The sequence below is a fragment of the Xiphophorus maculatus genome, chromosome 8 (genome assembly GCF_002775205.1).
Source record: "Xiphophorus maculatus strain JP 163 A chromosome 8, X_maculatus-5.0-male, whole genome shotgun sequence".
Lineage (NCBI taxonomy): Eukaryota > Metazoa > Chordata > Actinopteri > Cyprinodontiformes > Poeciliidae > Xiphophorus > Xiphophorus maculatus.
Genome location: NC_036450.1, coordinates 5364986 through 5378306, shown reverse-complemented (window position 1 = coordinate 5378306; position 13321 = coordinate 5364986). Strand labels below are relative to the sequence as shown.

Below are 13321 nucleotides of genomic sequence, written 5' to 3'. Positions count from 1 at the left end.
CTACTTTGATCACCTGGTTCACTGCTCACATCCAGATATTACTTCATGGACCTTTACCTTCTGATTGTCTCTGTGTGGACAGATACAATGTGATCTCACTGGCTTTCAAGGATCTACAGGATCCATTTTAAAATCCTTTCTATAACATCCAGAAGAGGACCACACATGGACACACACCCACATATCTCAAACCTCCTCCATGTCCACATCACCTCAGATCTAGTCATCAGAACCTGATGGATGTCCCACACTGTCCTGAAGACCTGTGTGGACAGAGCCTTCACTTCCACTGTCCCCAAGCTCTGGGAAACTGTCTCCACCAGCATCAGATCTAATGACAGTTTGGACAGTTTGAAGTCCAAGTTCAGCATCAACCTTTTAAAATGTCTTCTAGGTGATTTTGGTGTTACTGCTCTTCATCCTTGTAGTTCATCTTCCTCTTTTTAACTTCACTCCATTTTGTTCATATGATGCTCTGTTTTTCTGCTTCAAGTACATTTAATGAGAAAGTCTTGGTGATTTCATTTCTGAATACTGCTGGATGAATATTTCCTGACTTCCTAATTGTTCCTGGTTCCTCCACAGAGTGGACCAGCAGAACTCAGAGGTTCCCAGTTGTCCATCTGCCCAGCAACATCAAACACAACTGGACTCCATATTTATGGTCTGTACATGAACAACAACTTTCCATGAGTTCTGCTCAGTCATCTCCATGCTGCACTTTGTAGACCAGAGGAGTGTCAGTCTGTCAAACATCCATCTGGTGTTTGGCTCCTTGATTTCAGTCTGATGTTTCCTTAATCTATTATTCTATTCCAGACGCTGGAGGACAACATTGTCACTTTTCTGAAGAACGAGCTGAAGAAGATCCATAAGATTCTGAGTCCAGATGACCCAGAATGCACAGAGAGTCAGAGAGATGCTGATGAGGTGTTGGAAGGTGAGGATGAAGAGCAGAGGAGGAACAGCAGAGAGGCAGTGATGAAGATCACACTGAACTTCCTGAGGAGGATGAAGCAGGAGGAGCTGGCTGACCGTCTGCAGAGCAGTAAGAGGATTTTTACAAAGGTTTAACCTGATGGATAAATCAGACATTTACTGAAATTTGAAGAGATGGAATCACATTTATGCAAAACATCTTGAGAATAAAATTTTATCTAGTTCTTGATTTTACTTTTTGTCTTATTTTAGAACGTCTTGCTCCAGTTTGTCAACATCAACTTAAATCTGGTCTGAAGAAGAAGTTCCAGTCTGTGTTTGAGGGGATTCCTAAAGCAGGAAGTCCAACCCTTCTGAACCAGATCTACACAGAGCTCTACATCACAGAGGGAGGGACTGGAGAGGTCAATGATGAACATGAGGTCAGACAGATTGAAACAGCATCCAGGAAACCACACAGACCAGAAACAACAATCAGACAAGAAGACATCTTTAAAGTCCCACCTGGAAGAGATCAACCAATCAGAACAGTGATGACAAAAGGAGTGGCTGGCATTGGGAAAACAGTCCTAACACAGAAGTTCACTCTGGACTGGGCTGAAGACAAAGCCCACCAGAACATCCAGTTCATATTTCCATTCACGTTCAGAGAGCTGAATGTGCTGAAGGAGAAAAAGTTCAGCTTGGTGGAACTTGTTCATCATTTCTTTAGTGAAACCAAAGAAATCTGCAGCTTTGAACACTTCCAGGTTCTGTTCATCTTTGATGGTCTGGATGAAAGTCGACTTCCTCTGGACTTCCACAACAAGGAGATCCTGACTGATGCTACAGAGTCCACCTCAGTGGACGTTCTGCTGACAAACCTCATCAGGGGGAAACTGCTTCCCTCTGCTCTCCTCTGGATAACCACACGACCTGCAGCAGCCAATCAGATTCCTCCTCAGTGTGTTAACATGGTAACAGAGGTCAGAGGGTTCAATGACCCACAGAAGGAGGAGTACTTCATGAAGAGATTCGTAGATAAGAATCAGGCCAGCAGGATCATCTCCCACATGAAGACATCACGAAGCCTCCACATCATGTGCCACATCCCAGTCTTCTGCTGGATCACTGCTACAGTTCTGGAGGATGTGTTGGAGACCAGAGAGGGAGGAGAGCTGCCCAGCACCCTGACTGAGATGTACATCCACTTCCTGGTGGTTCAGACCAAAGTGAAGAAGGTCAAGTATGATGGAGGAGCTGAAACAGATCCACACTGGAGTCCAGAGAGCAGGAAGATGATTGAGTCTCTGGGAAAACTGGCTTTTGATCAGCTGCAGAAAGGAAACCTGATCTTCTATGAATCAGACCTGACAGAGTGTGGCATCGATATCAGAGCAGCCTCAGTGTACTCAGGAGTGTTCACACAGATCTTTAAAGAGGAGAGAGGTCTGTACCAGGACAAGGTGTTCTGCTTCGTCCATCTGAGTGTTCAGGAGTTTCTGGCTGCTCTTCATGTTCATCTGACCTTTATCAACTCTGGGGTCATCTTGATGGGAGAAAAACAAACACCTAAGAAATCTTCATTCTTTAATAAACTTAAACTAAAATCTCTCCATCAGAGAGCTGTTGACCAGGCCTTACAGAGTCCAAATGGACACCTGGACTTGTTCCTCCGCTTCCTCCTGGGACTTTCACCGCAGACCAATCAGAGATTCCTACAAGGTCTGCTGACAAAGACAGGAAGTAGCTCACAGACCAATCAGAAAACAGTTCAGCTCATCAAGGAGAAGATCAATGAGAATGTGTCTGCAGAGAAAAGCATCAATCTGTTCCACTGTCTGAATGAACTGAATGATCGTTTTCTAGTGGAGGAGATCCAACAGTCTCTGAGTTCAGGAAGTCTCTCCACAGATAAACTGTCTCCTGCTCAGTGGTCAGCTCTGATCTTCATCTTAGTGTCATCAGGAAAAGATCTGGATGTTTTTGACCTGAAGAAATACTCTGCTTCAGAGGAGGTTCTTCTGAGGCTGCTGCCAGTGGTTAAAGCCTCCAACAAAGCTCTGTAAGGACACTGATTGTTTAGGCAGTTATTTTGATAGAAATATGCTACTGATGAGGTAAATATATATATTAGTGTTTCAGTTTAGGGCTGCACAGTGGTGCAGTTGGTAGCACTGTTGTCTTGCAGCAAGAAGGTCCTGGGTTCGATTCCCGGCCTGGGGTCTTTCTGCACGGAGTTTGCATGTTCTCCCTGTGCATGTGTGGGTTCTTTCCGGGTTCTCCAGCTTCCTCCCACAGTCCAAAAACATGACTGTTAGGTTAATTGGTCTCTCCAAATTCTTCCTAGGTGTGTGTGTGTGTGTGTGAATGTTTGTTTGTCCTGTGCATCTCTGCTGTGTTGCCCTGCGACAGGCTGGCGACCTGTCCAGGGTGACCCCGCCTCTCACCTGGAATGTTAGCTGGAGACCAGCAACCCTCCCGACCCCATTAGGGACAAGGGTGTAAGAAAATGGATGGATTGATGTTTCAGTTTATATATTGGTGCATTGTCTCTTCAAATTATCTCACTGGGGGGGATGTGTAAAGGAGACAGAGACTTACTTCAGCAGCTGAACATTAATATTACATATAAAAGCAGCAAAACTACTCCTCTTTATGTTAAAATATAAATTGTACTAATTTAGCTAATTGTGGAATTTTATAATTCTATTTCTAGCCTCCTTGTTGCCTGTAGTTCTGTCCTTTAAGGCTGGATGACTAACTATAGAATGAACCATTTCACAACAAAAGGCAACGTAAATATGTGTAAAATAAGATAGTTCCTTCTCTGTCCAAGAAAAACATAGAAAAATACTATTTTTTAAGAAGTGATTAACAACAGATTTTTCTCCATGTCTCCTCAGACTGAGTGGCTGTAACCTCTCAGAGAGAAGCTGCGAAGCTCTGTCCTCAGTTCTCAGCTCCCAGTCCTCCAGTCTCAGAGAACTGGACCTGAGTAACAACAACCTGCAGGATTCAGGAGTGAAGCTTCTCTCTGCTGGACTGGAGAGTCCAAACTGCAACCTGGAAACTCTCAGGTAAAATGTTCTCAATCCTGGTGAAACCAGATTTCTGTCTACTAGCTTCTAGCAGCAGTGATGGCATAGTTACTTTGAAAAAGTAACTTTAATCGGATTACTGATTACTCCTTGAAAAAGTAACTCAGTTAGATTACTGATTACTTGTTTTGGAAAGTAACTAAGTTACATTAAAAGTAACTTTTTTAGTTACTTTCAGCAGCTGCTAACAACAACGCTGTGAAAATGACATTGATCTTTACCAATACTTAATTGTAAGCTATTTTATAATGGTAACATCAACAATGTGTCTCCACTTATAAGGTTGAACTGAAGGGGAGATTTTTTAATGGTTACAGTACAAAGAAAACGTTAGTAATTTGTGCATGTTTTTGTGTGGTCCACTATTGTCTGGAAAACTCTAAGAAGGATTTTAACCCCCCCTCCACCCCACCAGCCTCCAGGTTGTGCGTTACAGCCCTGAGTTTGGTGTCAGAGCACAGAGCTCCTCCTGCAGCTCCACAACTCAAATGGCTCCTGCAAAGATTTGTGGCACTTATCTTATTATTAATAATTATAATGGCGTTTAGTTGCACAACTTTACAGACTCGTTCATTCGTGGCTGTTTTCACGTTTATTGCGCTGTTCAGATTAGTCTCGATGTTTCCAATGTTCTGGATAGCTCAACATGATTGACAGGTAGTATATTAACTTGACATTAACAAAGACACAGCGGGACGGATCATCCAGGAAATGATGGACAGGGAGAGCCTGACTAAAACTAATTGGAGGTCGGACACATTCTGGGGTTTATTTCTGCTTATTTCCAAGCCCAAATGAGTAACTTCACGTTAAAAAATGAGCCCAAAAAGCGCAACCCGCGACTCAATAAATTTGCAAGCGACTTTAAAAAAAAAAAGGCCACAGCCGCTTATAATAATTGGAGTTGGCGACAGAAACTCAAAATAGTTCCTGTTTTTCTACCAACAAAATGCGCGTCTCCCTCTTCCCTCCATTGTTTACATTTCTGTCGCTGCTGATACTGTCGCATAAAAACGGCAATGACTTGACAAGACGCGTAGAGGAAATAACATTAAATTCCAAAAGAAAATAGTAACACACAGTAACGCAAAGTGATTTTGATACATAACTGTAGTCTGACTACTGGATATGAAATAGCAACGCGATAGATTACTCGCTACTGAAAAAAGTGGTCCGAAGTCAGTAACGCGTTACTGACATCACTGCCTAGCAGAGATACATTATACTGTCAAAAGTATTTGACCACCCATCCAAATGATCAGAATCAGATGCTCCAATAACTTCCATGTCCTCTAGACATGCAGCCTATTTTTACAAAGAATTGTGAAAGAATGGGTTCCCCTCAGGAACTCAGTGAATACCATCAACAGGATGTGCAACAAGTGGCATCCTATCACTAACATGTGGCTAACAAATCTCTACACATAAACGTTGCTGGTTTTCATTTACTCCAGGCTGAAAGGACCAAGAAGAGAGGTATTTAGAAAGGCGGCGGTCATTCTTCCATTGATAGTGGAACTCTGGATAGATGACAGATTGCTGCATCCTAGGTGCACAAATGAGCATTATTGCAGATCCTTCATCCTGCAGTTGTTAGACTTTCTAACCAGAACTGCTCCTAACAAACTCAATAATTATTACATTCTGGCTGTTATATGGTATAACTTTAACTGTTATAACTTTTTACATTTCTTTTAAATTGGCTGATGGACAGGAAGTTAGACTGTTCAGATAAATTACATTAACAGATATTATTGGCATTGAAGAGATATGGCTGAGAGAAATTGTAGATTCTAGAATAAGTGGAAATGTTTCAGTAACAGGAAGAGGATGAGCAACATGTTAAAATAATCATCTATATTCAGAGAAACAAGTAGAGGAATTTATCTAGAATATATATAATATAAAGTCAGAACCTTCTTGAAATTCACTGTTATACAGACCACAAGAGATCTTTTAAGCTAAACAGTCATTAATATTTAAAATAAACTGTTGTGTCTACCACTAGGTGGTGTACGAGAATAGGATAGAGAGGAGAGAAAAAAAGAAGAAGAGATAAGGTGGAGGAAAGGAATACTTGATGTTACTGTACTGCTGAGCGAGTTATGAATAAAAGCTGTTAAGGGTTCTTTGTCTACTTGAGCTTCTACCTCATCCTAGCTTCCAAACATAACAATTGGCGACGATGACGTCTGTGCCCATCGTTCCTGCCCTGCAGTGGAGAACCTACGGTTCCGTTTTCCACGTGGCGGAAGATGTTCCAGAATTACTTAACGGCTATTCATGCTACTGGAAATTCCTGGTCCGATGCTAGACGCCGTGCTCTACTAATTCATGCACTTGGCTTCGAGGGACAACGTTTATTTTACACCTTGCCTAACGTCGGTACTTCATATAATGAGGCAATGACGGCGTTGGAACTACAGTTTGCACCGAAGGTGAACGTTGTTGTGGCAAGACATCAATTCCGACAGAGAACGCAGATGGCGGATGAGACTGTGCCTCAATGCGTGGCTGCTTTACGTGAGTTGGCTATCACATGTGCTTATGGAACCATGGAAGATGAGATGCTACGGGATCAGCTTATTGAGAAGGCTTATGCACCGGAGGTGAGAAACAGACTTTTATTGGAATTTTCACTTACGTTGGACACCGGCTATCACGCTGGCGTGTCAAGTGGAACATGCTCTTCAGTCGTCCAAACTCCTCAGTGATGTTCACACGGTTGCCCAGCGCGGACTTACTCAACGCAAGGATAGGAACCGGAAAGGCGTTTCTTTTTTTAAAATTTTTTTATTTTTTATTAAATAAACAGTATACAAAGACTCGTTGAGGTATACGAACATTGCAACATAGGTAGAAAAAATGAACAAAAAAACAAGGGGCTAAGAATAAAGACAAGCACACAAACAGTAAGGCAAATGAATAATAATAGAGCAAGATTTTAAAACAAAAGAAAAGTAGAGATACTGGCAGTTACTTTTTTGCAGAAATAGATTTCAAATGTTTCAATGAGGTATAATACAATTTAAATTGGTTAAGAAAAAAATCAAAACAAGGTGTAGAACCTCTCCATTTACAGCAGTGTATATGATATTTAACAAGCAAGAAGACAATATTTACCATGTCAGATATTTGACTATCAAGGCCATCAACATAGTATAATATGTGGGTGATGGTTATCTCTGGGATGTCTTCAATTTTAAGGGACAATCAGTTTTTAATGTCTCTCCATAGTTTAAAAGAAAAAGGACAGGAAAAAAAGAGATGGTTAAGGGATTCTTCTGGACATTCACAAAAGGCGCAAAAATTCAGCCACTGGGTAAAAATTGTGAGAGATTTTGAAGTGAGTTTCTTTAACCTTTGGTGAAATCGGCCATTTTACAAACATGGATGAAAGGCGTTTCTAAAAATAGCCACACGCGCACCTTGCAGCAGACAGCGCGAGCTTGTTATCGCTGTGGATCGACAAATCACCTGGCGAATGCACGAGATTGCCCTGCAGCCGCAGCAAAATGCAACAGCTGTGGTAAGACTGGACATTTTTCTAAACTTTGCCGCTCTGCTAAACAAGTTAGAGAAGTAATGCCTGAAGTGGTTGTGCTCATGTTAACCGCAAAAGAAGTAGTGATGTGTCGGTTGCGAACGATCCGGCTCTAAGAGCCGGCTCTTTGAAGTGAAGGATTGGAACCGGCTCCACAATGGGAGCCGTTTTAGGATCCTATTTGGGAGCCGGGTTTTTTTCTACAGTATATTGCTGTCTCTCCGCCTCCCTGTCGTTGTGCTTGTGCTCTGCAAGTGCCAGAGCCGATAGTTTTTCCCCACATCGTTGTTTTTTTTTATCCTGCAGTGCCTCGCTGTCTCTCCCCCCCTTCTCCCTCTCCTTGCGCATTTTGCTCTTCTGCCAGTGCTAGAGCGGAGAGTTTTTTTCCCTTGGTCGGTCCACTGCCCTCATGTCAAGCGTGTGCTCCACATCTGACCAATCACACATAGTTTCAATTAATAATGTGGCGGGAAAACACTGACAAAAAAGTTTATCTCCACTTTTTTTGTGGAAACGGCAGGCAGTTGGCCAAGCTGTATAGCGTTCGTCGGCAGGTGTTTATGTACAGACACTCACTCAGCGGTCAAGAAGCACAGAAAGAAGGGGAGTCAGTGTGAGAACTAAATAGGTGAAAATAAATGAGTGACAGAAAACGGAGCAAGATTTGGACTCATTTTAATGCTACATCAAGCTCCAGGGCAGAGTGCAGACTGTGCAAAGTCAGCATTTCCTATCGTGCAGGCTCGACAAACAACCTGCACAGGCACATGCGGACATCACACGCATCGGTATTGCTATAGCATTGTTATGTGGCATTTTTACTCATCATAAGTGCTTAACAATGTCAATAATGAAACAAAATATTATAAAATTAGGTTTAAGCTATTAATTAATTAATAATGTCAAAAATATATATGGGGAGCCGAAAGAGCCGGATCTCCACAGTAAGAAGAGCCATTAGAGCCGCATCTCGAAAAGGAGCCGAAAATCCCATCACTAAAAAGAAGTTAACTCTACTGACAGACTGCTTTGCAAAGTGAACATTAAAGCTGCGTCAGGGGAGTCTACTGATTGTGAATTACTGATTGATACAGGATCATCAGTTTCTATCATACCAGAGACTCTGTACAACAGACATTTTCCTGAGAGTGATCTAACTGCACCTCATGTGAAATTAGTCACTTACTTGAAAGAGGACATTCCTGTAATAGGATGTTTGGAAGCGACAGTTACCCTTGACAACCACACTGCTCCTGCTTCTTTGTATGTGGTTAAAGGAGGATCTGCATTACTCGGAATGGACCTAATAAAAGCTCTGAAATGGACATTTAGCCATGATTCAATCCATGTCCCACCTCCTGAACGTGCTTCTTCTGCTGCACCTGTGTTGCTAACAAAAACAGACTCTGCTTCTATTGGCTGTGTTGCTGGGTTTGTGCACAAAGTTAAAGTACGTGAGGATGCAGTCCCAGTTCAGCAAAAACTCAGACGACTTCCATTTGCAGTACAAGAAGCTGTGTCACAGGAACTGGATCTACTTCTGAAGGAGGGCATTATCGAACACATTGATGCTTCTCCCTGGATTTCTCCTATTGTGCTCACAACAAGAAAGGAAGGCAGACCAAGACTATGTGTTGACTTAAGAGAACCTAATATAGCTATTGTTGCAGACAGTCATCCTTTGCCCCAGATGGATGAGCTTTTAAGTGAGCTCAGGGGTGCCTATGTTTTCTCCACCATAGATCTGGCATCTGCATACCACCAACTTCTACTACATGAGAACAGTCGGGACCTCACGGCTTTCATTACACACAAAGGACTTTTCCGCTACTGCCGTGTGCCCTACGGGTTGGCCTCTGCTCCATCTGCATTCCAAGAAATGATGGAAACTGTGCTTAAAGGGCTACCTGGTGTGCACAATTACTTGGATGATGTAATTGTTGCAGGATCTTCTCTACAGGAACATGACAGACGCCTGCGTGCTGTGCTCCAGCGTCTTATAGATGCAGGTCTGACACTCAACATGCAAAAATGTACATTTAGACAGTCCAGCCTCAGATTTCTTGGCCACATCATTTCCAAAGATGGCATCCTTCCTGATCCAGACCATAGTGCAGCTGTCCGGGATGCCCCACCACCACATGATCTACCATCTCTGCGCTCCTTCCTGGGTTTAATCTCCTGGTACAGTAAATTCCTTCCCAATTTTGCCACAGTAGTGGAACCAATGCGGGCTGTACTGAGAGACACTGTTGACTCTGGTTTCATATGGACTGAAGGGGCTGATTAAAGCTTTAAGGAGTTAAAAGAGCTTTTACTGAACAGTCGTGTTCTGGCTCTTTTTGACCCATCTCTCCCAACCATTGTCACTACAAACGCTTCAGACTACGGACTGGGTGGTGTGTTGACCCAAATACACCCAGATAATACTGAACGAACCGTGGCATTTGCATCTCGAACTCTGACCTCTACAGAACGAAAATACTCTACAGTGGAAAAGGAGGCTCTTGCTTGTGTGTGGGCCGTGGAAAAATGGAGGTCTTATCTCTGGGGCCGACGTTTCACACTAAGAACTGATCATCAGGCACTGACAACACTTGAAGGTTATCCTGCAATAGTCAGCCCCGCCCACTCCTCATTACCTCACAGGGCTGCCTACTGACCAGTTCTCCGTCTAACAGGTCCGGAAAATCTCTGAGACCTGGGTATTACCCTAAAAGTACTCTATAAGAGATTATCTGTTTAAACTGGTGGCGAAAGTGATTCGTCTAGCTCTAACTACCTCCAATCCAGAAGTTATGACCCTTTACAGTTAAGGAACAATCAGCTGAGTAGCCCTCGCAGCTGCATAATTCCAATAACCACTTCTGTTAACGGTAGCCCACTTTCTAAATCATAACTTGCACTTGGAACCGGCTAGATTATATTTAGTGACTTAGATGTAAGTCCCAGGGTCATTATTTACTCTCACCAAAGGAAATTATGAAGCCTCCTATTTACTGGAATCATGTACATTAGTTTTACCCTGATTAAAAGAACTGGACAATAATTAAATGACTCTATTAATTCCAATGTCCACCAACCTCATTAGAATTTTATAGTATAAATTTATTAAGCAAGCTTAAGCAGGGATATGCGACATACAGATCAATAATCAATCGTATATAATTCAAAAACAGTGTAATAAAATTTACATGTACAATCATACTACCCTGTCTCCTTTCCCTAAGAGTTAAGTCGCACGTTCTGAAATGGAATTTCAATGAGCAGATTCAACTCATACCCAGAAGATGGTGGATCTTTTGGCAACAGGAATTTCTAGCATCCTTGGTTGAGGTCTTTGCCTTGTGTGGAAAAGCCCTCCTTAGAAAGGAAACAAAGCAGAACGGGTCCGAATCCTTTTGCAAAACCCAGTTCCTCACCCCTGAGGGAGCTTTGTCCTTCCTCCAAGTCTTGTTGCAGAGTTTGAAGTTGCTGGGTTGAGACGAGACCAACGGTCGAATAAAGAACCAGAGATGGGGCAATGGGACCCAGTCCTTTCTTAGCGATGTGAAGTCCGAGCTTCCCCGTGGTTCTGAAGTGCGGTCCGTAGCTCAATCTGCTTCTGCAAGTTGTCTCTCCTTCTGCTCCGCCGGACTGGGAACAACTGGTTCCTCTTTTCAGCCCCTTTTTATGCATCTCTCCACCATGTGTGTGTATGGGGGAGGTTTGGTCTACGTGACTTTCTTCACATCTGCTGTCTCTCATGAAAAAGTCCCCACATTTCCCAACCTGGTTTCGCTGACCGTAGTGGAAGTTCCCGTGTTGCCTCAGCCAAACTCACCGCACCATTCCTCCTGTGCGCCTTGGCCATCTGTTCAGAACTGCTTGCGACATTTCCTGTTATCAGGACTGTACTGCATTTCTCTCTTTCTATAACTCACTATCATTTATTATATCTCATTAAACACATTCAACCTGTTGTTAAACCTGTTTGAATTGATTTCACATGAATTGATTTCACATGATCATAACTTCACATTCTGTGACAATAAGTCACATCTTTTTCTTATTGATAATCTTCAACATAATCATTACATAGTTAATTGATAGTCTTCAACATAATCATTACATAGTTAATTTTGTTAATCATCAACATAATCATTAAACAAAGTTTCTTTGCAGAGAGTTATTGAGTGATTACTTATACTCATATTATTCAGACTTATTCAACTTAATTAACTTTTAATCAAACTACAGGATTACTTTATTTCTTCCAAGCCATTATGCACCTTTTTCTGCGTGTGCCTGGAAAGATCTCATACCCTTATGCCAGTTTTCTTGACACACTACTCGCTACCAAAGGCATTGGGCGTGCTGGAATGAGAGTCGCACGCTGGTCTGCACGTTTGCTATGCTTCACCTACGATTTGGAATACAGGCCTGGATCACAAAACCAGGCTGCAGACTGCTTGTCACGGTTGCCACTCCCTATGGACTCTACTCCTGTAGATGAACCTGACATGGTTGCATCCATTGTGTCAGCTCTGTCTGTCACTGAGTTCACTTCTGCTTCCTCTCAATGCCATGAACTCACACTCCTCCGTGGACAGATAGAGAAGGGCTGGCCAAAGTGCAAGAAGGATGTGGAGCCTGTCTTAATACCATACTTCCACATCAGGAATGAACTTTCTGCATCTCAGGATCTGGTCATGAGAGGTGAACATTGATACATCGTTCCTGTTGCTTTACGTGCTACTGTCATTCATCTGGCACATGAAACTCATCAAGGTGTTCTTCGCACTAAACAGAGACTTCGTGACCTCTACTGGTGGCCTCAGATGGACAAAATGGTTCAGTCTGTTATTTCTTCATGTATGACCTGCCAAATGAACGACAAATCTGCTCAAACTGCTCCTGCTCCTCTCCAACCCATTGAACTGCCGAACAGACCGTGGGAGAAAGTGGCTCTGGACATCGTGGGTCCCTTTGAAACTGCTGCTTCTTCATGTAGATTCGCTATAACATTAGTGGACTATTACAGTAAATGGCCAGAGGTGGCATTTTCTCACACAGTAACTACTGATGTTCTCACATTTCTACGCTCTATTTTCAGCAGAGAGGGGAACCCTGACTACATAGTCACTGATAATGGGCCGTAGTTTCTTTCCAGGTCTTTTGCAGATTTTTTCAGAGAAAGGGGAATATCTCATCTGCGTACAAGTGTGTACCATCCACAGTGCAATGGTGCTGTTGAAAGATGGAATAGAGTTCTTAAGGAGACAATCCTAACTGCTGAACACATGCAGAAAGACTGGAAAACTACAGTGACTGATTTCCTACAAAACTACAGAGCAACTCCACATAACACAACTGGAGTATCTCCATCAGAACTACTGCACAACAGGAAGATGAAAACAAAAGTGAACATCTTTCCAAGTTCAGAGAAAAGCAGAAAATACACTACAGTCCAAGAAACAGTTAGACAGAAACAAGAGAAGTCTAAACAGTATACTGACAAGCGCCGTGGAGCAAAGACACCAACATTCAAACCTGGAGACATGGTGAGGGTAAAAAGACCTGATCATGTTCGCAAAGGCTCATCAAGATTTACTTCACCACTGTCTGTTGACAGTGGTGAAGATTGGAGGAAGTATTATGTACTCAGTGACAATAAAAGGTGGAATGCTGCCAGACTTTCACGCTATTCTGCAGGTATTCCATGTAAAACGACAAAACCAGAAAAGCATGACCCTGTGGTTCAGAGGAAAAGTGCTAG

The 13321-nt window shown here is 42.7% G+C and overlaps 1 protein-coding gene across 1 annotated transcript in view; it reads left to right on the top strand.

The window, feature by feature from the left end:
* LOC111609489 (NACHT, LRR and PYD domains-containing protein 3-like) overlaps window positions 1-13321 on the top strand; it is a 30882-nt gene that overhangs the window by 1845 nt on the left and 15716 nt on the right. The window contains exons 3-6 of the mRNA XM_023338234.1: window positions 586-664; window positions 820-1048; window positions 1192-2983; window positions 3825-3998. Of these exons, the coding sequence (XP_023194002.1) occupies window positions 586-664; window positions 820-1048; window positions 1192-2983; window positions 3825-3998 (2274 nt within the window). The remainder of the gene's footprint in view (window positions 1-585; window positions 665-819; window positions 1049-1191; window positions 2984-3824; window positions 3999-13321) is intronic.